General features: G+C 45.3%; 1 protein-coding gene across 13 annotated transcripts in view; it reads right to left on the bottom strand.

The window, feature by feature from the left end:
• Nucleotides 1–1,013: 1,013 nt before the first annotated feature.
• The window catches only part of depdc5 (DEP domain containing 5, GATOR1 subcomplex subunit), a 34,291-nt gene continuing 10,311 nt past the window's right edge, over nt 1,014–24,993 (bottom strand). For 3 of the 13 annotated variants that reach the window (XM_085141155.1, XM_085141154.1, XM_085141158.1), the window contains 21 exons: nt 24,897–24,988; nt 23,439–23,495; nt 22,499–22,682; nt 20,358–20,518; nt 20,186–20,209; nt 19,814–19,934; nt 19,107–19,274; nt 18,796–19,018; nt 18,526–18,662; nt 18,304–18,394; nt 18,044–18,106; nt 14,724–14,821; nt 14,454–14,534; nt 13,167–13,299; nt 10,121–10,220; nt 9,791–10,045; nt 4,416–4,585; nt 4,143–4,314; nt 4,006–4,066; nt 2,033–2,115; nt 1,014–1,961 (listed from right to left, as the gene is read on the bottom strand). In XM_085141155.1, coding sequence (XP_084997281.1) covers nt 1,663–1,961; nt 2,033–2,115; nt 4,006–4,066; nt 4,143–4,314; nt 4,416–4,585; nt 9,791–10,045; nt 10,121–10,220; nt 13,167–13,299; nt 14,454–14,534; nt 14,724–14,821; nt 18,044–18,106; nt 18,304–18,394; nt 18,526–18,662; nt 18,796–19,018; nt 19,107–19,274; nt 19,814–19,934; nt 20,186–20,209; nt 20,358–20,518; nt 22,499–22,682; nt 23,439–23,495; nt 24,897–24,988 — 2,773 coding nt within the window. In that variant the 3' untranslated portion in view covers nt 1,014–1,662. The remainder of the gene's footprint in view (nt 1,962–2,032; nt 2,116–4,005; nt 4,067–4,142; nt 4,315–4,415; nt 4,586–9,790; nt 10,046–10,120; nt 10,221–13,166; nt 13,300–14,453; nt 14,535–14,723; nt 14,822–18,043; nt 18,107–18,303; nt 18,395–18,525; nt 18,663–18,795; nt 19,019–19,106; nt 19,275–19,813; nt 19,935–20,185; nt 20,210–20,357; nt 20,519–22,498; nt 22,683–23,438; nt 23,496–24,896; nt 24,989–24,993) is intronic. The other 10 variants (XM_085141159.1, XM_085141163.1, XM_085141160.1 and 7 more) reach the window with 8 other exon arrangements.

Genomic DNA, 24,993 nt, shown 5'->3' with positions numbered 1-24,993 from the left:
ACAGACGTCTCCGAAAACATCGGAGCGCTTTTGAAAATATGTGGTGTCTTGATAAACTGAGCAGATATTTGAGGTTTACACAGCTACATTCTCGCCTGAAAATATGTTAAACGTTTATTTTGTGACCCAGAAAGAATAATAAGAGTAATATTAAAACTAACTAGCTGCCGCCATTGTTGGAAACTGAGCTGGGCTGCGCTATGAATTCTGGGACACAGCTTCTTCTTCTTCTTCTTCTTCAGGGTTTAACGGCAGCTGGCATCCTTGTACATGCAGTGCTGCCATCTTCTGTTTCAGGCCGTTATTACACTCTTAAATCCTACTACTTATTCCTGCGTCTTTTGTGATCTTACAAAGCTTCAAACGACGCGTCGACTATTAAATCAGTCGTCGACGATTTTAATAGTCGACGTAATCGTGACAGCCGTATTGTGTTGACAGTTTGAATTGTGTAACCGTGACGACGGATTAACACGTTAATGTTGACAGCCTGGTAGAAATCTCAGTTTCTACAGTTTGAAGCGACTTTTTTGTTTGATGTTTTTATTAATGTTCAAATAAACACCGTGAGCCGAGCGCACAAACATGCTGAGCCATTGGCTCAGCCATTGGCTCAGCTCAGTTTCCAACAATGCCGCCATTGTTGGAAACTGAGCTGGGCTGCGCTATGAATTCTGGGACACAGCTTCTTCTTCTTCGGGGTTTAACGGCAGCTGGCATCCTTGTACATGCAGTGCTGCCATCTTCTGTTTCAGTCCGTTATTACACTCTTAAATCCTGCTACTTATTCCTGCGTCTTTTGTGATCTTACGAAGCTTCAAATGACGCGTCGACTATTAAATCAGTCGTCGACGATTTTGATAGTCGACTAATCGTGGCAGCCCTAACTGTGATTATAGCTTTGAGTCTGTCTTCACGTGTCCCAGCACCAAACACACTTCTTCACATCAACACGGTGCAGCGTGGACCATCGATGAGTGGCACGCACATCTACACCCTGTTGCTGACTGGCAGCTCCGTCTGCTCCATCCCTCCTTCGCACACATCCACATCAAAGTGCAACCTGAACTGTTGTTATTCTCATTCCACCTTCACACACGGATCCTGTTTCTGCTGAGCTTCCTTTGTCGTTCTGTCCCTCCACCTCTGCCACCTTAGTCTCACCTAATAGTTCACAAACTCCTACACAAGCTGTCCATCACCTCTGCAGAGGCTCCACCCTAAAACCTTTGACTGTAGACCTCAGCACCGTCTGCGCCCAACACTTTCACAAGCTTCTGTCCCTGCAGAGCACAGCTCGTCTCGTAGCTCCGATCCTGTGTTTTCTCGATAGACGGTGCAGTTCCTGTACTCCATCAACACCCAAGCAAACGGCTCTGGTGGTTCCTCCATCTCTCCAGCGTCACCACAGATGCTGACATGTAGCCGCTGCTGCTGAGCTCTTTATAGATGAGAGCTCTATGACAGAGGTGCTGTCACCTCGATCTATGGGACGAAATCCCAAAATAAACGAATCACGTCCACAAAACAAAATGTGAAAAACTAAACGATTAAATGTAAAAACTAACAAAAAGTGAAATCTGTGATAACGATAAACAACACGAAGCTTTGAGTTGTGTAGTTTTATTGCTGTTGTGAGGCTGAGAGCTGCCAGCAGCAGCTTCAGGGAGCGCTGGCGTTCATCTTCTCCTGGCAGCCGTCCCAGAAGCTCTGAAGTCTGTTGTCTTTGTTGCTGCAGAAGTCGGTGAAGTCTCTGAGCAGCCGGTCGGCCAGCCGCTCGTCGCCCAGCACGCCGGTTCTCCACGCTTTGGTCAGCATGGTGTTGTAGGCCCAGTAGTAGCCCACCCTCTCCTCTCCTCCGAACGGGCCCTGGCTGTTGGAGGTGGTGGAGTTTCTACGGCGCCGCTGCTGCCCACTCGAATACTTCCTCTTAGCGTACGGCAGCTGCAGGAACACGGTGCCTGAAACAAGGTGGTGAAACTGGTCAGCTTCCCACAGACACAGTGGGTCTTTGTGCTGTGACGGGACCAACCTGTGACGTGGATGTACTGAGGCTTGTTCTCAGACGGGAAGTTAAAGGTGGAAGCAGAAAACTTGTCATGCACGAAGCCAAACCTGGTAGAAAGAGAACAGTGTTCACGTAAACGCCCCGTGAAGCGTGATGGAGAACTGTAAGCTGAAAATCTTAAACGTCTGATTTCAGGAAAGGGGCCGAGTAGGGATGGGTACTGGTATCCGGTGCCATGATGGCACCTGTTCTGTCATAAACAGTAGTAACCAGACCGAAAAGCAGCGCACATTTCGGTGCTTTATTTTCCTGAGCTGTGATACACTTTAGATTCTAGCCAATCATTTTACGTTTCCGAGGATAGTAGGCGGGTCCAGGTACGTACGTTCTTTTAGAGCAGAGCTACAGATTAAAAATGTCCAAGGTGAAGCGGTCAAAGTCTGGCTGTACTTCACAGCAAAAGATGCAAACTCAGCAGCTGCAACAAGTGCTTTAAGGCTATGGGTAGTTTTGTTTATAACCATGTTGAAGATTCGAGTTGAGAGTATTGATGTCATGTATGGTCTTGTGGAGAGTGCTGCATTATTTACATTTATTATTTACAGCAGGTAAAATAAATATTGAACACATTAGTTTTCTAAATAAATATATTTGTAAATGGCATGAACTTCTCACTAGATGTTAATAAACAACACAAGAAATGACAGAGAAAAACTAGTGAACACATGAAGACTGTGTGGACGTCCTAACACCAGCTGAAGTCTCTCAATAATTAAAAAGTGATCCTGCCACTAAGGCTACGTTCACACTGCAGGCGAAAGCGCATCAAATCCGACTTTTTTTGACCCTGTGCGACTAGGGATGGGTACCGGTATCCGGTGCCATGATGGCACCGGTTCTGACATAAACGGTAGTAACCAGACCGAAAAGCAGCGCACAAATCGGTGCTTTTTTCTCCTGAGCTGTGATACACTTTAGATTCTAGCCAATCATTTTAAGTTTCCGAGGATAGTAGGCGGGTCCAGCAAACTCAGCAGCTGCAACAAGTGCTTTAAGCTGATACTGTGATGCTGTCAAAGGAGGTAACACCTCAAATCTGATGAAACACCTGGCGACGCATAGCGTTTTTTTAAAAGCCGAGAAATGCGCCGTATTTGATAGCTTGCTGCGAGACCTCACACCGAGCACATCTACTGCGGGTGTGGTGCCTGTTATCGACCCGGAGTTAGCAACGTCCCCCAAAAACCCGAAGAGGAGAGTCCTGGCCCCTAGCCCTGCCAGTGTAGCAGAAATGATGAGGATGATGATGGCAGCAGCAGCCGTTCTTCTCTGCGTGAGTAGCTGTTGTTCGTGTGTAATTTACGTTGAGTAGGCTAACCACGTTATTACATTAATGCATGTAAGGTGAACTAGCAAACACCATCATAGCTACATGCGGCTGTCTTCTTGTTTGATGGCAGATACTCCCTTCACCCTGGCCAAAAAGGCTAAAATGACCAAAGAAAAAGTGGAAAACAGTTAAACATGAGAGGTTTTTGGACAAAGTTTGTGTTTTTTCCATTGTTTAAGCACCGGCACCATATCAAAAGTACCGGTTTGGCACCGGTATCGGATAAAACCTAAACGATACCCATCCCTAGTTATAAGTAACCATGTTTAGAGTTAGCAGCTAAAGCTAATCGGCTTGTATCCAACGTCAGCGCGCAACAGGGTCAACCAACGTTTACAAGTGAAATTGAAACAAGATAAAGCCGTAGATCGATAGGATAACAGCAAATCAAAGAAACAAAGAGCAGAACATTCATGAGGATGAATCTACAGCTGAAGTGTTTCTAACAGAGATCACAGAAGAAGCCTGCGTGTCATAAAACTAGAAGTAGAGTAATGCAGGGCCTCCAGAGGCAGAAACTTCCTCCTTTCTTTACGTTTTCAGCCCTGCAGCTTGGCGCTAACGCTCCACGTGTAGCTGACAGCACAGTGCAAACAGCGACTACAACCTGTAGAGGACGGCCTCCTGAAAGAGCTGCATCCTGTCCCAGTACGTCTCCGGTTCAAAGCCTGTGTGAAGACAGGACACATGCTGTCACTGAGCCACACGGACGCACATGAAAGACTCGCTCAGAGAGGCGGGAACCTTCAAAAAGGTTGTCGCTGCCATTCTTCAGCAGGCAGTGGATGTTCAGAGGGATGAAGAGCTGCGCCCTCAGCGGGTCTCCGTACAGGCAGGACGTCAGAGCGAAGGGGACTTCCAGCACCGGGACCAACAGGAAACCACAGGACGCCGCCTTCCTGTGCCAGCCTTGGACCTGATGGACAGTGACCGTTAAAACCTGTGAATCAGACACTTCCTCTGGCTTCATATAAAGATTATGGCGGCCTGACGGCTCTTAAAAGGACACGTTCTTACCATTTCAAAGAGCACTGCAGCAGTGACGGCCATCCAGTGCAGCTTGATCTCAAAGGCAGCGTTGAGGGAGAAGTTGCCGTGGTAATAACAGCTGCACCACTCAGTTCGGTCACTGCGGTTGTTGACGTCCACGTCTAGAGTGACCGTCTTCTGCTCCGGAACTGTAGCAGCTACAGGACACGTGGACAAGGGTGGGAAACAGGAAGACGGGAGACAAAGCAGCAAAGGAAAGGAGGCTGAGGGCGTGATGAAGAGCACAGCTGCTGACGGCTTCATGGACGATGCTCCAGGTTGGATCGACACCGACTGACACTCAGGAAACTCTTTGTTTTCTATATTACACACTAGCTCTGAATAAGTACTCATATACAGTCTGGTGTATCAAACTCTGGTAATTGGTGATTCTGTTCTCAGACATGTGAAGCTAGAGACACCGGCAACCATAGTCAATTGTCTTCCAGGGGCCAGAGCAGGCGACATTGAAGGAAATTTAAAACTGCTGGCTAAGGGTAAACGTAAATTCAGTAAAATCATAATTCACGTCGGCAGTAATGACACCCGGTTACGCCAATCGGAGGTCACTAAAATCAATATTGAATCGGTGTGCAACTTTGCCAAAACAATGTCGGACTCTGTAGTTTTCTCTGGTCCCCTCCCCAATCAGACCAGGAGTGACATGTTTAGCCGCATGTTCTCCTTAAATTGCTGGCTGTCTGAGTGGTGTCCCAGAAACGATGTGGGCTTCATAGATAATTGGCAAACCTTCTGGAGGAAACCTGGTCTTGTTAGGAGAGATGGCATCCATCCCACTTTGGATGGAGCAGCTCTCATTTCTAGAAATATCGACAAATTTATTAAACCCCTCAAAACATGACTATCCAGAGTTGGGACCAGGAAGCAGAGTTGCAGTCTTACACGCCTCTCTGCAGCTTCTCTCCTCCTGCTACCCCCCCAAAAACCCATCTCCATAGAGACTGTGTCTGCTTCCAAAAAGACAAAAAACAAACTAAAAACCAGCAACAAACAACTTAAACAATCACAAAGAAAGAACAATACAGTATCCACATCTGAACCAAAGAGTAAAACAGTGAAATGTGGATTATTAAATATTAGGTCTCTCTCCTCCAAGTCTCTGTTAGTACATGACTTAATAATTGATCAACAAATTGATTTACTCTGCCTTACAGAAACCTGGTTGCAGCAGGATGATTATGTTAGTTTAAATGAATCAACACCCCCGAGTCATTCTAACTACCAGAAATCTCGAAGCACAGGTCGAGGGGGAGGTGTGGCAGCAATTTTTCACACCAGTCTATTAATTAATGAAAGACCAAGACAGACTTTTAATTCATTTGAAAGCCTGATGCTTAGCATTGTCCACCCCAGCTGTGAAACTCAGAAACCAGTCTTACTTGTTATCATCTATCGTCCACCTGGGCCTTACACAGAGTTTCTGTCTGATTTCTCAGACTTTATATCTAATTTAGTTCTGAGCTCAGATAAAATAATTATTGTGGGTGATTTTAACATCCATGTAGATGCTAAAAATGACAGCCTCAACATGGCATTTAATCTGTTGTTAGACTCAATTGGTTTCTCTCAAAATGTAAAAGAACCCACCCACCACTTTAATCACACTCTAGATCTTGTTTTAACATATGGCATAGAAACTGAACATTTAACAGTGTTTCCTGAAAACCCTCTCCTGTCTGATCATTTCTTGATAACATTTACATTTACAATAATTGATTACGCAGCAGTGGAGAGTGGACTTTATCAAAGTAGATGTCTTTCTGAAAGCGCTGTAACTAAGTTTAAGAATATAATCCAGCCACTGTTATCATCGTCAATGCCCTGTACCAACACAGAGCAGAGCAGCTATCTGAACGCTACCCCAACAGAGGTCGATTATCTTGTTAATAATTTCACCTCCTCACTACGTACGACTCTGGATACTGTAGCTCCAGTGAAAACTAAGGTCTCTAATCAGAAGTACCTGACCCCGTGGTATAATTCTCAAACACGTACCCTAAAGCAGATGACTCGTAATCTGGAGAGGAAATGGCGTGTCACAAATTTAGAGGATCATCATTTAGCCTGGAGAAATAGTTTGTTGCTTTATAAGAAAGCCCTCCGCAAAGCCAGAACAGCTTACTACTCATCACTGATTGAAGAAAATAAGAACAACCCCAGGTTTCTCTTCAGCACTGTAGCCAGGCTGACAAAAAGTCAGAGCTCTGTTGAGCCAACCATCCCTTTAACGTTAACTAGTGATGACTTCATGAACTTCTTCACAAATAAAATTTTTATCATTAAAGAAAAAATTACCAATAATCATCCCACAGATGTAATATTATCTACAGCTACTCTTAGTTTCATTGATGTTAAGTTAGACTCTTTTTCTCCAATTGATCTTTCTGAGTTAACTTCAATAATTACTTCCTCCAAACCATCAACGTGTCTTTTAGACCCCATTCCTACAAAACTGCTCAAAGAAGTCCTGCCATTGATTAATTCTTCGATCTTATATATGATCAACCTATCTCTAATAATCGGCTATGTACCACAGGCCTTCAAGGTGGCTGCAGTTAAACCTTTACTCAAAAAGCCATCTCTAGACCCAGCAGTCTTAGCTAATTATAGGCCAATCTCCAACCTTCCTTTCATATCAAAAATCCTTGAAAGAGTAGTTGTCAAACAGCTAACAGATCATCTGCAGAGGAATGGTTTATTTGAAGAGTTTCAGTCAGGTTTCAGAGTTCATCACAGCACAGAAACAGCTTTATTGAAGGTTACAAATGATCTTCTTATGGCCTCTGACAGTGGACTCATCTCTGTGCTTGTCCTTCTTGACCTTAGTGCAGCATTCGATACTGTTGACCATAATATTCTATTAGAGCGATTAGAACATGCTGTAGGTATTACAGGTACTGCACTGCAGTGGTTTGTATCATATCTATCTAATAGACTCCAATTTGTGCATGTAAATGGAGAGTCCTCTTCACACACTGAGGTTAATTATGGAGTTCCACAGGGTTCGGTGCTAGGACCAATTCTGTTTACATTATACATGCTTCCCCTAGGCAGCATCATTAGAAGACATAGCATACATTTACACTGCTATGCAGATGACACCCAGCTCTATCTGTCCATGAAGCCAGATAACACACACCAATTAGTTAAACTGCAGGAATGTCTTAAAGACATAAAGACTTGGATGGCCGCTAACTTTCTGCTTCTTAACTCAGATAAAACTGAGGTCATTGTACTTGGCGCTGAAAAGCTTAGAAATATGGTATCTAAGCAGATTCTTACTCTGGATGGCATTACCTTGGCCTCCAGTAACACTGTGAGGAACCTTGGAGTCATTTTTGACCAGGATATGTCCTTCAACGCACATATTAAACAAATATGTAAGACTGTGTTCTTCCATTTGCGCAACATCTCTAAAATTAGAAATATCCTGTCTCAGAGTGACGCTGAAAAACTAGTTCATGCATTTATTACTTCCAGGCTAGACTACTGCAATTCATTATTATCAGGATGTCCAAAAAACTCCCTGAAAAGCCTTCAGTTAATCCAAAATGCTGCAGCAAGAGTACTGACAGGGACTAGAAAGAGAGAGCATATTTCTCCTGTTTTGGCTTCCCTTCATTGGCTTCCTGTTAAATCCAGAATTGAATTCAAAATCCTGCTCCTCACATACAAGGTCTTAAATAATCAGGCCCCATCTTATCTTAATGACCTTGTAGTACCATATCACCCTATTAGAGCACTTCGCTCCCGCTCTGCAGGCCTACTTGTTGTTCCTAGAGTATTTAAAAGTAGAATGGGAGGGAGAGCCTTCAGTTTTCAGGCCCCTCTTCTGTGGAACCAGCTTCCAGTTTGGATTCAGGAGACTGACACTATCTCTACTTTTAAGATTAGGCTTAAAACCTTCCTTTTTGCTAAAGCATATAGTTAGGGCTGGACCAGGTGACCCTGAATCCTCCCTTAGTTATGCTGCAATAGACGTAGGCTGCCGGGGGATTCCCATGATGCATTGAGTTTTTCCTTTCCAGTCACCTTTCTCACTCACTATGTGTTAACAGACCTCTCTGTATTGAATCGTATCTGTTATTAATCTCTGTCTCTCTTCCACAGCATGTCTTTATCCTGTCTTCCTTCTCTCACCCCAACCGGTCGCAGCAGATGGCCGCCCCTCCCTGAGCCTGGTTCTGCCGGAGGTTTCTTCCTGTTAAAAGGGAGTTTTTCCTTCCCACTGTCGCCAAAGTGCTGCTCATAGGGGGTCATATGATTGTTGGGCTTTTCTCTGTATCTATGAAGCGCCTTGAGGCGACATTTGTTGTGATTTGGCGCTATATAAATAAAATTGAATTGAATTGAATTGAATTGAATTGGTGCAGACATGTGAGCCAACAATATTATTTCTGTTTCTTAATTCTGAATAATTATATAACTGAAGCTCCAGATGTTTCGTGCACATGGCTGCACAGATGCAGGAACCTCTGCAAACTGGCACCAGCTTCATCGCTGTGCTAACACCATCATTCATGTTTCCAGGTGCGAGCGCATTATTCCAGCTCCTGGATGCAAAACAGCAATGTTTTAACAAATGATGCATTTAATGGCTGCAGGAAGCAAGAAAGAAGCAGAGTGCAGGCAGCAGAGGGACAGGAGAGGACAACGCACACCACAGCACTAGTAACCCACAGCCACTGACACCACAGCACCAGTGCAACTACTGCTGCTCACGCACTGACCACACAGCATGCACTGAGGGGCTATTTGATTACATGGATGCTATTAGAACTACAGGTACGGTGCATGCACTGGAGAACACAACACCAGCTGTCCCATGCAGACCTGCAGGCCCCCGTGAGGCCAGCTGAGCCCTGAGTCAGTGACGGCGCAGGGCGAGGACGATGTCAGGGACGATACGAACGATGGTGAATGAGGTTTGGATGTTACGTCTGTGGGTTTTACAGGTAGAAGAAGCTGTTACAGCAGCACACTGTGCATCAGGGCCACATCGAGTCACTGTTGTCTACAGTTGTCTATGTTGTGTGAGGACTGCTGCTGCAAAGACTGGAGGAACAAAGGAAATGTGTACAAACTGAAAACCACGAGTGTTGATGCCTCCAAGACCGAAAGCTGGAAGGTGCAGAGTTGAGCAGATGTTGGCCGTGATGCTCTGCAGCCATAATCCTAAATAACTATCACTCAGGGTTTCCCCTTTGCTTTGTGCAGCACTGCACCAACATCCCTACACAAATGCAGCCTGTTCACCTTTGGTGACACGCTGGGCTCAGCTGCCCTCTGAGGGGCCGATCTGCATCAGACTGCATCAGACGTGTGGGTCGGGCTGGGTGTACCTAGCAGTGCGGCGGCCTGGCTGCGTCCTCCAAAGCTGCGGCTGAAGGAGCTGTGCCTACTTGCGTAGGAAGCTGGCCGGCTGGGCAGCCAGGGCAGGAGGAAGGCCGGGAGGTCGCAGGGGCGCCGCTCCTCCAGCACGAAGGCCACCTCGAACCACTTTCTTTGGAACAGGGAAAAATCCTCCAGCGCTGCAGTGGACCAGCCCCCGCCTGCAGCGGTGGAGAGCGGGGGGGTGGCGCCTACAGGGGAGACGGCTGTATGAGAATAACCACATGTTTAAAATGTATTCGCCAAGTTAGACGATGTTTGTCGTGAGCCCGTTCACTCACCGTCCTTCTCGCCCGCTATCCTGTAGAAGTAGAAGCCGTAGACGAAGGTGCGCATGGCGTCCCCCGAGGCGTGCGTCACCAAACCTTCATCCAACATTTTCTACATGAAAGTCAGTTGCTGAGTGGACGCCACACAACATGCATTCATAGATAACATGGCGGAGGAGAGTGGGAGTGGCTGCAAGCTGCAACCACACAGCTGTGGCCCTCAGGGGTCAAACATGACCGCCGTTCACCTGAGTTTAACTACAGACCAACACAACACCACAGAACTGACCTTTCATTTTGCATTTTAGGGCCACAGACAGTTTACATGAAGCATCGTCTGTTTGTGAGTGAAAATAAAACGAGACAATAAAATATGTTCAGATTATTTTGACTGTCTGATGAGCCACAGATGCTGTGTGTTGAACTTCAGTGAGAAAGGTTTTTTTGAAGCATTTATAAATGTTAAATGGCAGCACAGAATCACAGCTGTGGTCTGATCTGGTTTGATTGATAATTAATATAAAGTGGATTTTTCACCCACTTTTAATTAAAACTTAATTCAAACATTTTGACTTTTATTCCATTTCAAATGTAAGTCTGATAAAACCTCATTTATACCAAATGTTCTTTGTTTTTGGGTAATAAATAAATTAAATGATCAGTTATTGTGATTATTGTTTCACAACCAGAGTCGGCTGCATTAACAGATGATCACAGACGGGTTCATGTCAAAGTTCATTTAGAAAACTGTTTTTAAACTACTTATAATCACATCTGTTGTCCTCAAAATGACCCGTTTGTTTTGACTGTTTATAAACAATAAGTATAAAATATCATCATCTCTGTGTTTCAAGGTTTATTCAACTTTATTCCAACTCGTTACCTGACGATCTTCTATTCTACGTCATAAACTGGCCGTAGCGACTCTACTGGATGCACAGCAGTAAGAATCAACACACACAGTGGTTTGCAAAAGTATTCGGCCCCCTTGAACTTTCCCACATTTTGTCACATTACAGCCACAAACATGAATCAGTTTTATTGGAATTCCAGGTGAAAGACCAACACAAAGTGATGAACACGTGAGAAGTGGAACCAAAATCATACATGACTCCAAACATTTTTTACAAATAAATAACTGCAAAGTGGGGTGTGTGTAATTATTCAGCCCCCTTTGGTCTGAGTGCAGTCAGTTGCACATAGACGTTGCCTGATGAGTGCTAATGACTAAATAGAGAGCACCTGTGTGTAATCTAATGTCAGTACAAACACAGCTGCTCTGTGACGCCTCAGAGGTTGTCTGAGAGAACATTGGGAGCAACAACACCATGAAGTCCAAAGAACACAGCAGACATGGTTTAAAACAAAACATATCCATGTGTTAGAACAGCCCAGTCAAAGTCCAGATCTAAATCCAATCCAGAATCTGTGGCAAGATCTGAAAACTGCTGTTCACAAACGCTGTCCATCTAATCTGACTGAGCTGGAGCTGTTTCAAAGAAGAATGTGCAAAGATTTCAGTCTGTAGATGCAAAGCTGGTAGAGACAGACCCTAAAAGACTGGCAGCTGGAACTGCAGCAAAAGGTGGTTCTACAAAGTATTGACTCAGGGGGCTGAATAATTACGCACACCCCACTTTGCAGTTATTTATTTGTAAAAAATGTTCACGGGGGACGAATACTTTTGCAAACCACTGTACGCCTACAGCTGCATTCGATCCATTTTTCTTCCTCTCTCGTTGTCCCTCCTTGTTCGTCACTGAGTTGGCTGTAGAGCAGCTCATCTGCTGATTGGATGGTTGTTGGTTCAATCTCTGTGTGCTCTAGTCTGGAGTTCTTACCAAGGTGTCCTTGGGCAAGTTACTGAACCACAACTTGGTCTCTGATGCATCCATCAGCATGTGAACGTTAAAAAGCAGAATACACTGTGTGTAATGCTTTCAGTACTCGAGTAGCAAAGCCACTGAAGGAGTATGGGACCTGGCACATGTGCTTGGACTGTGGTAGAGTCTTTGTGACACATGAGAGAGTCATGCATCGTCTGTCACTGGGAGGATAGAAGACCAGATCAGTGTTTCCTCACATTACTGCAAATCTGTCTCAGCTGACTCCTCTTTCCTGCTCGATCTTCATCATAACTGAAGTGGAAGATGTGCAGTCCTCTGACACATCTGCTATTTCACTTCATAGCCTTCTTCCACTGCTGTGGGTGATGTGGGGGCTTCTTCAGAGAAAGGGGAGCATGTGCTCTAAATGTTTTCTTTATCTTCTAACTCTGGATCTTCCTGATCATTGATTCCTCCTCATTATACTAGAGGACAATATCTGCTTTGTTCTACTGATCATTATTTTCCACAACATGGTAAATTTTTATTTTACTTTTTCATACTTTCTGTGTGTATTACTGAAGGGTCGACCTTACAATATGAAGCACCTCGAGGCGACTGTTGTTGTGATTTGGCGCTGTGTAAAAAATTGTGTTGTTGGTAAATGGCCTGTATTTGTATCGCGCTTTACTAGTCCCAACTCTTGAGCCACAATCTTGTTCTTGTTACACATCAGAGATCAAAGATGTTTGAAAGCAGTTTGTGTGACAATGTGGCCATTTGCAACACTTTGGGTCGTTTTTGACCCCTGAGGACAACACGTGTTAGTAAATCCAATAACAACCCCATAAATAAATCAAATTACTTAAAACTTATTCCAATCATGTATAGCAGAGTACTGAATAACTCCTGTTATTTTCAGACCATTTGATGAATAAAAAACACATTTTGATGGCAAAAGATTTCGAGGACAACACAAGGGTTCAAGCAGCAGCTTAGATCTGCGTGGCTCGTCTGCACAGGCTGAGCTAACACGACGGGGCCGTCCTTCCTGGTGCAGCGCAGATCCTCCATTAACAAACAGCTTTGCTACATCGTATCTGACTATTGGAGACACATGCAGGCTGCAAACTGACAGCGTGGCCTACACTGCAGCTATGACTCACACTAATCAGCAGCAACAAACATCCATCTCGTCACACTGAACCAAAGTTGGCACGAGGAAGTCCTACCTGCATGATATCCACAGCCATCCCCTGTGTGGCCACACCCTCCACGTTAGTGACCAGCCAATGAACCACTTCTGCGCTGATAAAGCAGTTGAGCGGCAGGCCCTTCTGCTCTGGGAGAAGCTGTACGCCCGTCCTGTAATACGACCACACAGAGTAACAGAGCAGGGCCATATTGTAAATTTTCAAATGTATATGGTGATAAATATTTTTGGTCATAACCATATAACTGATGATATAATTAACATGAGACAAAATACTTTACAACTCCACAACTTTATTAGTGCAAAAAACATCAATGTATTTTCTCTTAAACAAGCAGCTGTTTTGTGCATTAAAGTTATATAAAAGTTTAACAGTGCAAATTTGTTGCTGACAGTTTAACCAAAAGGCATTTCCAGTGGAAACTGGCCGACATATTCTCAGCATAACCATGTATAATATCCACAAAACTTAAAAAGAGGTTAAACACACACAATACGGTAATATTATGTTGAAGCACAGTACGTATCACTCCGCGAGGCTCCGCCTACGATAGCTGTAATGCTCCGACAATCCATGAAGCGGTGCGGCTTCGTAGCTTAGCAAAGTCGTACTGAAACATTTGACAGATTTTCGAGCGCCGTGCACATAAAATCGTCTCGAGGTCAGTAAACACAACCAGAGTTCATACATAAGGCACACGGGATTATAAGGGGCTCTGTCGACTTTCAGAAAAATCAAAGGATTGATTTTGAGTGCGTCGTATTTTCCAAACAACACGGTAATAACGACGGCCCGCTAGCATGCGCTACCAAAAATAGTGCTTTGTTGTGTATCTGACGGACGAAAGCTAAACCAGTTCTGGTTCATCTGTTTCATTCAACGATCCACTTTCACTCTTCTCATTCTGCGTCGCCGCCATGTGCGTATGTAAACAAAGACACTGCGCATGCGCGTTTTACACATATTCTATCACAATCATTTTCTTATCGTTGCCCAAAATTACACCGGTGTTAGCGTCAACGGTATGATATGGCCCAGCCCCGACGGTAACATACCGACTGAAACCAAAGTGGCACTTTTCATTTGGAAGTTCAGATTGTTAGAAATGTTCTTATCTCACCTGGAGATCCACACGAACCCTGAAGTAGGTTACACCTGTTTTTATCTGAGCACGTTGGTTTTGGCCATTCCTGCTGGCAGTGGCCCACAGGCAGATACATGTGCTGATGCTTCATAGCTTATGTTTTTACTCCGTTACCAACTCGTTGGGCCCAAACAAATCAGGAGACATTAAAAAGATCTTACGTGGGATGTTTGATCGCTTCCAGGATCTCCATGAGTGTGGAGGAAGAGGACAGAGAGAGGACTCCTGCTGCAGACTGCCCACTGTGAACACATCAGTGAGTATAGTTACCAGCTCCGTGCACGTGGGCGTGTCCTCTACACGAGGCACTAAAAGCAACGATCTCAGTTTAACCACAAATATTCAAAGTGTTGACTTTTAAAGTCACCTCATGAAAACTTGGATGAGCTTAATGTTTCTGAAGTATCCGAGTACATAAAAGAGCAGATCACCTGACGTCGGTGCTGCAGGCTGCAGCTTCTCCAGCAGGCTGCGCCGCTGCTCCGGGCTGAACTCCTCTGTCTGCAGCCTCGCTCGTCTCAGCCGCCAGCTGCACAGTCGCACACGTCACAAAGGTTTCCCACATTACACACTGTTTGTCACTCTGGAGGCTTCTGCACATGCAGGCGTGTCAGCCTCTGCCACACCGACACAAAGGACGCGTGTGGATCTGCACAGCAATGAGCCGCTTAGCACAAAATCATCTGTTCCCACAACGGGATAAGACAGGAGGTCATTCCCAGTGTGTTTCATGGCTGATGGGAAGCTACCTTTGTGTTCAGCTACTGAGACAGCAGTAAACAGGTCACAGGTCGCAGTAGCACGCTGTGCTTGGAGGTAACTGCAGATAACAATGTTTTAGAGCTCGTGTGGCCGACGTTGCCTCATCCTGAGCTGTGGCCTAAATGACAGTTTCTGCTTTCCTTGAGATGAAAACTGAACTTTGATGCAAGCTCGGCTAAAATGTAGTTTTGTTTTTTTAAATGTCAAATATTGTATAACAACACAAACTTTTTTTCAGCCGATGGCTCAGCATGTTTGTGCTCTCGGCTCATGGTGTTTATTTGAACATTAATAAAAACATCAAACAAAAAAGTCGCTTCAAACTGTAGAAACTGAGATTTCTACCAGGCTGTCAACATTAACGTGTTAATCCGTCGTCACGGTTACACAATTCAAATTGTCAACACAATACGGCTGTCACGATTACGTCGACTATCAAAATCATCGACTGATTTAATAGTCGACGCGTCGTTTGAAGCTTTGTAAGATCCCAAAAGACGCAGGAATAAGTAGTAGGATTTAAGAGTGTAATAACGGACTGAAACAGAAGATGGCAGCACTGCATGTACAAGGATGCCAGCTGCCGTTAAACCCCGAAGAAGAAGAAGAAGAAGCTGTGTCCCAGAATTCATAGCGCGGCCCAGCTCAAGCTGTGTCCCATTTCAGGGTCTGCACGCTTGAAGTACGCGCACTAGGCGTACTACGTACGGTGCGTACTATAAGTACGAGATGTGCGGAAGTGAGAGGCTTGTGAAATGGGACGGTATATGCTTCGTCGCGCTGTTCAGGTTGCCTAGCAACCATGATACTAACCACGAGACACGTTACATACAGCTTTGTGTGACAGAAATGAAGGAGAAAAATGTTTTGTTGGTCATTCATTTTTGTCATGACATCACTTTGATTAGTTGAGTATCTGAGGCTGAAACCACAGGACTGTAAAACATGATTCAAGGGCTTCATTTCTGTACTGAACAGTCATTTAAGACTAGCTAGTAAATAATAATTAGTTAATGTTGTTCATGAGACTAAAGTCATCTCACTATGGTAATGTAAATATAATATGGCCAATATTATAGTATTGTCAGATTATTATCTATCTATCTATGACTGACTTTAATTATCCATAAAATCATCAGATTCTCTGTAAGATTAAGGTCGACTATATGTATATTTAGAAGTAGAGGCTTTAAAACCAAGTTAATGCTGAAAGTACAAACATCACTAATGTCACACAACTTTGCCGGCATGTGACCAACAGCAATGTTTTAATGTTCTTCGTTATTAAACATTCGCACATGAATAAGTGACGTCATATTCGGTACTTACTTTTGACAGTTCACTCTTCGGCCGCTCCCTTCTTGCAGCAAAATTATCCACACCTACCGCCGCGCTATGAATTGTGGGATATATGGGACCACGAAGCGTGCACCGGACCACGCTTGATATTTGGGGAAATCGACGGCGCATTTGTAGTATGCATTTGAAGTACACTTCGAATTGGGACAGCCGTCGCCGCGTGGCGGTGACGTAACCGCACTTAAAATGCGTACTTCAAGCGTGCAGACCCTGAAATGGGACACAGCCTCAGTTTCCAACAATGGCGGCAGCTAGTTAGTTTTAATATTACTCTTATTATTCTTTCTGGGTCACAAAATAAATGTTTAACATATTTTCATATGTAGCTGTGTAAACCTCAAATATCTGCTCAGTTTATCAAGACACCACATATTTTCAAAAGCGCTCCGATGTTTTCGGAGACGTCTGTTACCCACTAGCTCGATAGCTAGCCGGGGGCTAGGCTAACTAGAGCCGTGAGAACACCGGACTCCCGGCTAATCGTTTTCAAAGCCACCGCCGTCTTTCTCTACTCAGATTAAACATGATATATGAGTCACTTAGATAACTTAAAAATGTTATTGTTTGGCTTTTTGTAGTATTTTATTTGTTCCTGAGTAAATCGGTTTGGCTGAGATTAAAGTTATAGTTTTTACACAGCTGAATAAACGTCAAGCAGACAGCTGATTATCAGAAGTGTGAGATGCTGGAGAATTTACTCCGGTGTCCTGTTATATTTTAGATAGCAAGGAGTTTATTAAACTTCACCGAAACAATCTGCAAATTTCATTAAAATGTAATAAACTATCATCTTGTCTTTATTTTTAGTTAGCACATACCTTAAACACTTAAAGCTGTAAGCTAATGATAGTTATATAAGAGCAGATGCTGCTGGTGCAATAAGCTGTACGTTTTACGTCCAATGGATGATGATCTGATTAGTCGACTAATCGCAAAAATAATCGGTGACTAGTCGACTATCAAAATAATCGTTTGTGGCAGCCCTACATTGTCATAACCAAGTATACAACACAATGAACCCATCTGCAGCGCAGAGTGGACACACTTCATATAAACTGCCTGAGATGCATGGACAGACACATTTCTGCGCTCCAGACGGGTTCATTGTGTTGACAATTTGAATTGCGTAACCGTGACGACGGATTACCACGCGTTAACACGTTAACGTTGACAGCCCTAATTTCTACATGTCAATATATGGGCCCCAAGTGGCCCCCGGGCCACGAGTTTGACACCGCTGCTCTATAGTTTGTCTCTCTGTGTTTATACAGTCGTCATTAATGGAAGCACCAGTGTAAGGACAATACAGATGTGGTCAGGTACAACACAGACATGTGCACACTATCAAACATCTGCATGTACAGGCACCACATGTGAGGCCCTGATCGTGCATGGAAACAGGACGGGCGGAGAAACTGAAGATGTTAGTGATGCTGGGACCGAGTCTGTGACAGAAACCAGCAGAAACTGCACTGGATTATTACTAATCTACACTAGAGTCAACGCTTTAGCAATAAGCAGCTATAAAACATGCAAACAAACGTGATCCCAGTGCGAGGATGACGTGTGAGCGAGCACTGCTGCAAAGCAAACGACACACACATGCACACCCAGCAACCCCGACACTAACCTGAGAGTGACAGATGTAGGAGGAACGAGGGCTACGTATAAAATCCAAAATAAAGGTGGCGTCCTGTCAGCACACAGGAAGAACACAACCCAGGATCAAACACCCAAAGCAACAGGAACCAAACAGATCACAGCAGGAAGCACATGGAAGGAGAGAAAACAAGAGCTCCACACCAAAGCACCGTCAACGCACACGTGTCTGCAAAAGCTCAGCGCTGAAGCAAAAGGACGTGTTCTGCCGGGCGCACACAACATCCTCACCTTGCGGGGGCTGTCCACGTATGTGGGAGCTGCGGTCACACTTGCAGGGTCGCTGACGGCTGCTGAGGGCTTCGCCTGCTCCTCCAGAGTCCTGACAGGAAGCACAACATTTATAAAGACTCGCTCCACATCAAACCACAGAATAATTATAAAGTCCTATAGTTCTGTGAAGAACCATGAACACAAGGCTCAGACAGCCACAGGTCCCGGGGCAGCACTCACTTCTGGTTCTGCTCCATCTCCAGCAGGGCTGATAAGGCTGACGTGCCTTTCTTGCCTTGTGGTGGCGCCACAGGCTCAGTGGGGTACGGAGAGAGCGGGCTGGTCACCTGGAGCCCTTTGAGGGGCGCACTCTTCTGCTGCACAGGTAAGAAAACGATGCGTCAGTGCCAACACACACTTACTCAGTGGTTTGAGGCTTGAGGTGAATCAGAGGAGTGAAACAGTGATTAGACGATGTACTGCTGTGTGACGGCAGCCTGGAGATCTCACCCTGATGATCCTGTCAGAGCGGTGCCGGCGCCGAATACGGTTGAGACCCTCCAGGAAGCGAATGAAGCCGTCCAACAGGACCCAGTCCCCGCTGTTACCCGCTCCAGCACCCGCTCCCTCCCCATAAACGTCCCAGTGTCCCTCCCCGTCCGCCACCCGGCGAGCTCCTCCGGCCGGAAGCAGGAGGAAGCGAGTTCTCCAGAACTTGAGCGAGTCAATCAAACTGTGGAGGCAGAGGAAGCGACTGACGTGTGCATGTTACAGACACAATATGGGACGTTATTCAGTAACGTGTGCGACAGCGCTGCTACCTGAAGTCCTCCGAGCCACCGGAGCAGATGTACTGGTCCAGGTAGTTCCACTTGTACTCCTCCAGCCTCTCGTGTCCAAACTCGACCCAGCAGCAAACAAACTGAGCATCCGAGTGCGGAGGACACAGGCTGTAGCTGTACTGGATCTGAGCCGACTCGTACGGGTACCTGCAACACACGCAGCTGCTGTTGGTCCCGTGTTTTACTGCACAGCGTGGCGTTCACGCCGACAGGACAAACTGTTCACTTATGTCTCCACGCGTCACATCAGCCAACGATTTCATTCACAACTGCTCACGTCAGACGTCCTGGAGTCGCAGCGACCAGTTAAACCAGTTCTGTTTCAGACAGCTCCATCACCTCCATAACCTCCATCGTACATAACAAATGTAATTACTAGCTTCAGCCAACAGTTACATTCAGTTCATTTCAACCACTTAATCTGTTACTTTTACTAGTAATAGATTACTTTTCTGCTCAGTAATTCCAAATACTGCTTCAAGCTATCAATCTACAACAAAGTAAAGTTGGATTTTAGCCAAATAATTATTGTTTTTATCTCATTGCTCAATAAAAGCTGCTGCTGCTTCGTCTGTTTCTACACGTCAGTTTGGTTCCAGGTTCGGTTCCTCGGGGGGGGCAGGTTAGCTCTGACAGCACACGCCTGCTGGTTCTTGTGTTGGTGTATTTGGGGCGGGTGCACTCACTTTGGCAGGTAGCGAGTAACCGTTATGATCTTGTCTTTGAGGCAGACTTTGTGGAAGGTGCGGCCCATGCTGAGCCAGTAGACGCTCTCCTCCTCCTCCGTTCGACGCAGAGACACCAGGCCTGAAGACACGAGAAGAATCAGGTCACATGCGGTGACAAACATCTGGTGTTTCCCTTTAAGAAGAGCCAGACGCCACAGCTGGCACATCTGTTATTATGACTGAAGGTTGAGTGTTGACAGATAACCAGCTGCAGCCCAAACAGAAGACGCATCGTCTGCATCTACAGACTGGCTCTGAAAGAACAATATCCAACACCACCACGTGCCCCCACCATCCAGAGATTGAAACAGAGCTCGCACTGTCACATACCTCGAGCCGGCCTTCGTCTAAACACTGAAAAAAACAAAACTTTTAAATTCAGTTTTCAGCTGTAAACACAAACAAAGTACAGCTGCTTTATTTGTTTCTGCTTATTCGTCCTGTGTTTGTTCACACTAATGATGATGATGATGATGTAATAGATTACAAAGAGTTCTTTCACCTCTGGAGTACAGCGGACTGCTGCCGAGGGGCGTGGCCACAGCGGGCGGCTGTTTTCTGTTATTGGGCTGGACGATGATCTGGTAGCCCTGCATCAACCTCTGGCAGATGAACTCCTCAAACACCTGAGATGCGCTCATCACGGGGACGTCATCTTCACGCCTGACAGCAGAACAAAGATGGAGGAAGTATCTCGTTTCACAAATATGATTGTAGACAGGAAAGTTTCTCTTTAACCAGAAAAATGGTATCCAGACATCCACCCATTCACACACACATCCACCCACTGGTGATGGCAGCTACATGTAGCCACAGCCGCCCTGGGGCGCACTGACAGCGGCGAGGAAGAAAAACTCACTCAGTTATTATTTTATACCAACTGTGGTTTCGACCCACGTCTGTGTGGACTGGACACTCATATCAGTGGTAAATGGGCTGATTCTTAGACAGCTTTTCTACTCAGAGCGCTCCACACATGCCACATTAATCCACTCACACCAGTCTCCCACACAGTGACTCTAAACGGAGGCTTTTCAAACAACATTCACGCTCCGATGCATCGGAGAGCAACTCGGGGTTGGTATCTTGCCCACATGCAGACGGGAGGAGGCAGGGATGGAACCACCAACCTCCCGATCAGTAGGTGACCTGCTCGACCTCCTGAGCTAACATCATACCTGCTCTTTGTTCTTGCAAACATGGACGGTAAAAACGCCTGTTAGGAGCGTGAGAGCAGCAGGTTAGGGCTGCTCAATTAATCGGATTTTAATCTCGATTACGATCTGAGCTTTCAACGATCATTAAAAATGACTGAGCCGATTATTAGCCCCTCCCTCGTGCTTTACTCTCGCGCTGCTCCGTGTGGCAAATCGAGCGCACCTCTCTGCATTTCGAACACGTGTCACAACAATTAAGAGCAGCGGTCTCCAACCTTTTTTGCGCCACGGACCGGTTTATGCCCGACAATATTTTCATGGACCGGCCTTTAAGGTGTCGCGGATAAATACAACAAAATAAAACTAGTACCGGTACCGAAAAAAAGAAGATTTATTCATAACACACGTGAAAAGACCCAGGAAAACCGAGTAAACGATAAAAACGATAACAAAATAACGCTGAAAACTGATAAAAACCCTGAAAACTATACATTTCACACCTGAGCCTCAACTCTCGCGGCCCGGTACCAAACGACTCACGGACCGGTACCGGTCCGAGGCCCGGGGGTTGGGGACCGCTGATTAAGAGGACCCGAGGGAAGCTCGGAAAGCTCAGCAGAAGCTATTTGGAGAGGAGAGTGATGCTGTTGGTTGAAGAGAGGTAAAAAAACTTCAGTGGTGTGGAAACATTATGGGTTCATGAGTCAGACGTGGATCAAGTAGACACAGTGTGTAAACTTTGCTACAGTGTCGTAGCTGCACCACAGAGCAACACTGCAAAGTTCACTAAACATAGATGTTTACATTTTTCATTTATTTCTTATTTTGATGCTGTTTTCTTTGCAAATTTGCATCATAGGATTGTTTTTTTGTTTTTCCTGCAGTATATAAAAATTGCTGTATCTCCAAAATAAAACTATGAAGACACTCAAAATAAATTTCCTGTGGTGGGAAACTATTTTGTGCAACTTTTTTGTATTTACAGTTTTGAGGGATAAGCCTCTTAAATTTCTCTAACTAGAAATATATGTTAAAAAAACAAAAACGATTTTCATTTTTTTTGTAGTTTATTGCACTTTTTTGCAATTAATGTAATTACTATGCACTTAATGCAGACATATTATTAAAATCTAGGCTGTAATGGTTGTATTGATGTATATCAACTTGAAATGCTCCCAAAAATGGCTCCACAGCATGTAAACATATAATATAAGCTCTGGCAGACTTGGTTCTATGGTAGGTCTTAAAGGGTTAAATAAATATCGTCAAATAATCGTGATTATCATTCTTGCCATAATCCAGCAGCCCTACAGCAGCCCAGACAAATCCCTCCAGTGCACTCAGAGTGTTTGCTTATTATCTCTACTTAAACATCCACCCTGTTCACCCAAAGCGTCCTCGAGTACGAGCTGTAAACCAGTGAAGCCGATTCTGACTCGTTCGGGTCAGAACCTGAAACCCCGCCTACAGACGGGGCGGAGCCTACCTGTCCAGGTCGCTGTGCGGCAGCAGATCGTAGCACCCCTCGGTGTAGTCGTTCTGCAGCGTCTGCCGGTCAGGGAAGTAGTCCGTGGTAAGCGGGAGGCACGCCGGTGTGGTCAGGGACTTCCAGTCCACTCCCACTGTGCAGCAGAAGCTGGGCACTGTGGGGGGTGCAGATAGCAGCAGGCCTTCACACACGCACACACACACGCACCCACACAGAGCAAAAAAACAAATCCCCGCAGCACAGACAAATGCAGGTACCCAGAGTGGAGTGGCACAAATGTGGGGGCAAGGATCAGGGAGCGTGGTGGGGTGGAGACAGGGAGGAGGTGCAAACGACAACAGAGTGGAAAAGAGGGGAAGAAAAAACAAGAGATGTGTTACTTTTGTGGGCTGATCCTCCCGAGGGCCTGATGCTGTGCAGCAGTGATCACGCATGCAGATTGTGGTCACGTGACGTCAGGCTGTGATTGCATCACGCACAAGAAAGTGAAACATGTGATCTTAGCAAAGGCGTGACGTTCTCCTTCATGCAAACATACAGACTGCTGTGAACAGCCTGGATTCAGAAGCTCTGCACGGCCATGCAACAACAGACACACGGCTGCAGAGAGCGAGGAGGTCGTGGCGTTTGAAGACGACGGGAGGGGGAATTAAGTTCAGCTGCGTCATCAGAAAGTGTTGAGAGAAAGCTAGAAAACAGCAGGACGGGGAGAGAGGGTGACCCGGCGCCACGTGACCTGTGACGGCGTTTATATCTGCCAACCCCGGAGAGGCTCGCCGCCAAAGCCCTCGCAGGGAACTCGGGCTTTAGTGGCAGTTTGGTGATTTCAAATATCAGAACGCCATTATGATCCCAAAGTCTGCCTGCAGCTTTCAAACAATTTGTGATACTCATCAACTGGTCCCATTTCATTTCTATAAATTCAACTGGAACTTACTGGGATCGGCACCAGTGGCAGAGACGTCTTGAAAGGAGCTGCGGTTGGTGAAGGTTCCTGTGCACAACAAAGACACACAGTGTTATCCTGCAAACACACACACAGCATAAACACGTGGCTTCACACAGTCGTACAGTCAGTAACATAAACTCAATGGAAAAAATTAGAGGTGCAACGATACACAAAATTCACGGTTCAATATTTTTTCGATACAAAAAAATGTTCATGCCTTTTTAATTTGTCATTTATTAAAATTATAAATATATATTTTAACTCAAAAGTACAGTTTTTAAATTTAATGTTGCTGAAACAACAAAGTAATAAAAAAATAAATCTATCTGATGGAGAAATCACTCATCTTAGGAAAAGAGAGTTTATTACAGAGAAATGTCTCTTTCAAAATAAAAGCTCTACTATACACTTCTTCTGGGCTATATTCTCAGCAGCATATTAAACATATCAGGTCCCCATAAGGAGAATCATGTGCTAACGGCTGTCTAAATGACTCGGGTAAAGTTTGTAGCATGCTGTTTGTTGTTTTTGTCTGCTTCCACTTGTCTTTGCACGAGGATGATGTCGGAGTAAATGTGCAGTCATATTCGTTGTGTTCCCACTAGTGCTGTCAGCGTTAATCTGAAATGACGTTAACGCCACAACACGGCAAATCTCCGTTAACGAGCTACCGCGGATCGCCCCGTGTGTGGGGCTGGACGGCAACACATTAACGAGCTAACTGCGCTAACGCACTAGTTCCCACCCATGTAATTGAGCATTGCTGGCACATCCAACATACTGTTTTACTTTAGTCCATGACGCGCTTACCTTCAGGGTCATACGTCACATGAAGACCAAAATAGTTCCAAACGCCAGATCTGAATGAGGGTGGGGGAGGTTCAATTTGCCATGTTGCAACGAGCTTAGCTTCTGTCTGCTAGCTTGCGCTGCGCTCAGTGAATCTGCGTTCGACTACTCCGCCTAGGCTGCACTGTCGAGCGCAGATCCACTGAGCGCTCAACACAGACAGCATCGTCAGAAGAAAAGTTGATAAAATAAATTAAAAATGTTGTACTGTTCGATACATATGCGTACCGAACCGAAAGCACTGTATCGAACGGTTCAATATCGATACGAGTATCGTTGTACCCCTAGAAAAAAATCAACCACGTGAGATTCAAATGTAAACTACAAACATAGAGGACATGCTGTCAGCAGTCTGTGAGGCTCTAACGCTTCTGTCTTTACTGTGACACATGACTAAACCTCACATACACCTTTGATCCCAACACGTAACACGCCGACGCCATGTGACAAATCGTCCCAATGTTACGTGTTGGGACGAGGACGAATGAATCTGTGATGAAGGCGCCGGCTCAGCGGGATCTTTTAACTGGAAAAACTCAGTTTGGATAAAATGCATCTAGCTGAAGATAAGCGCTCAGGCTTCAGCAGCTGTATCACCACTGTTGTTGCTCCCCGGGCTTCCCGTGAACTCCTCCCCTCCTGCAGCGGGATAGAGGCCGTTGTCTCCTGCCTGGCGGGAGGTGCTTCGCCTTAA

This window comes from Neolamprologus multifasciatus, chromosome 18, assembly GCF_963576455.1.
Source record: "Neolamprologus multifasciatus chromosome 18, fNeoMul1.2, whole genome shotgun sequence".
Classification (NCBI taxonomy): Eukaryota; Metazoa; Chordata; class Actinopteri; order Cichliformes; family Cichlidae; genus Neolamprologus; species Neolamprologus multifasciatus.
Note: the sequence above shows the minus strand (reverse complement) of the source record. Positions and strands in the feature narration are given on the sequence as shown.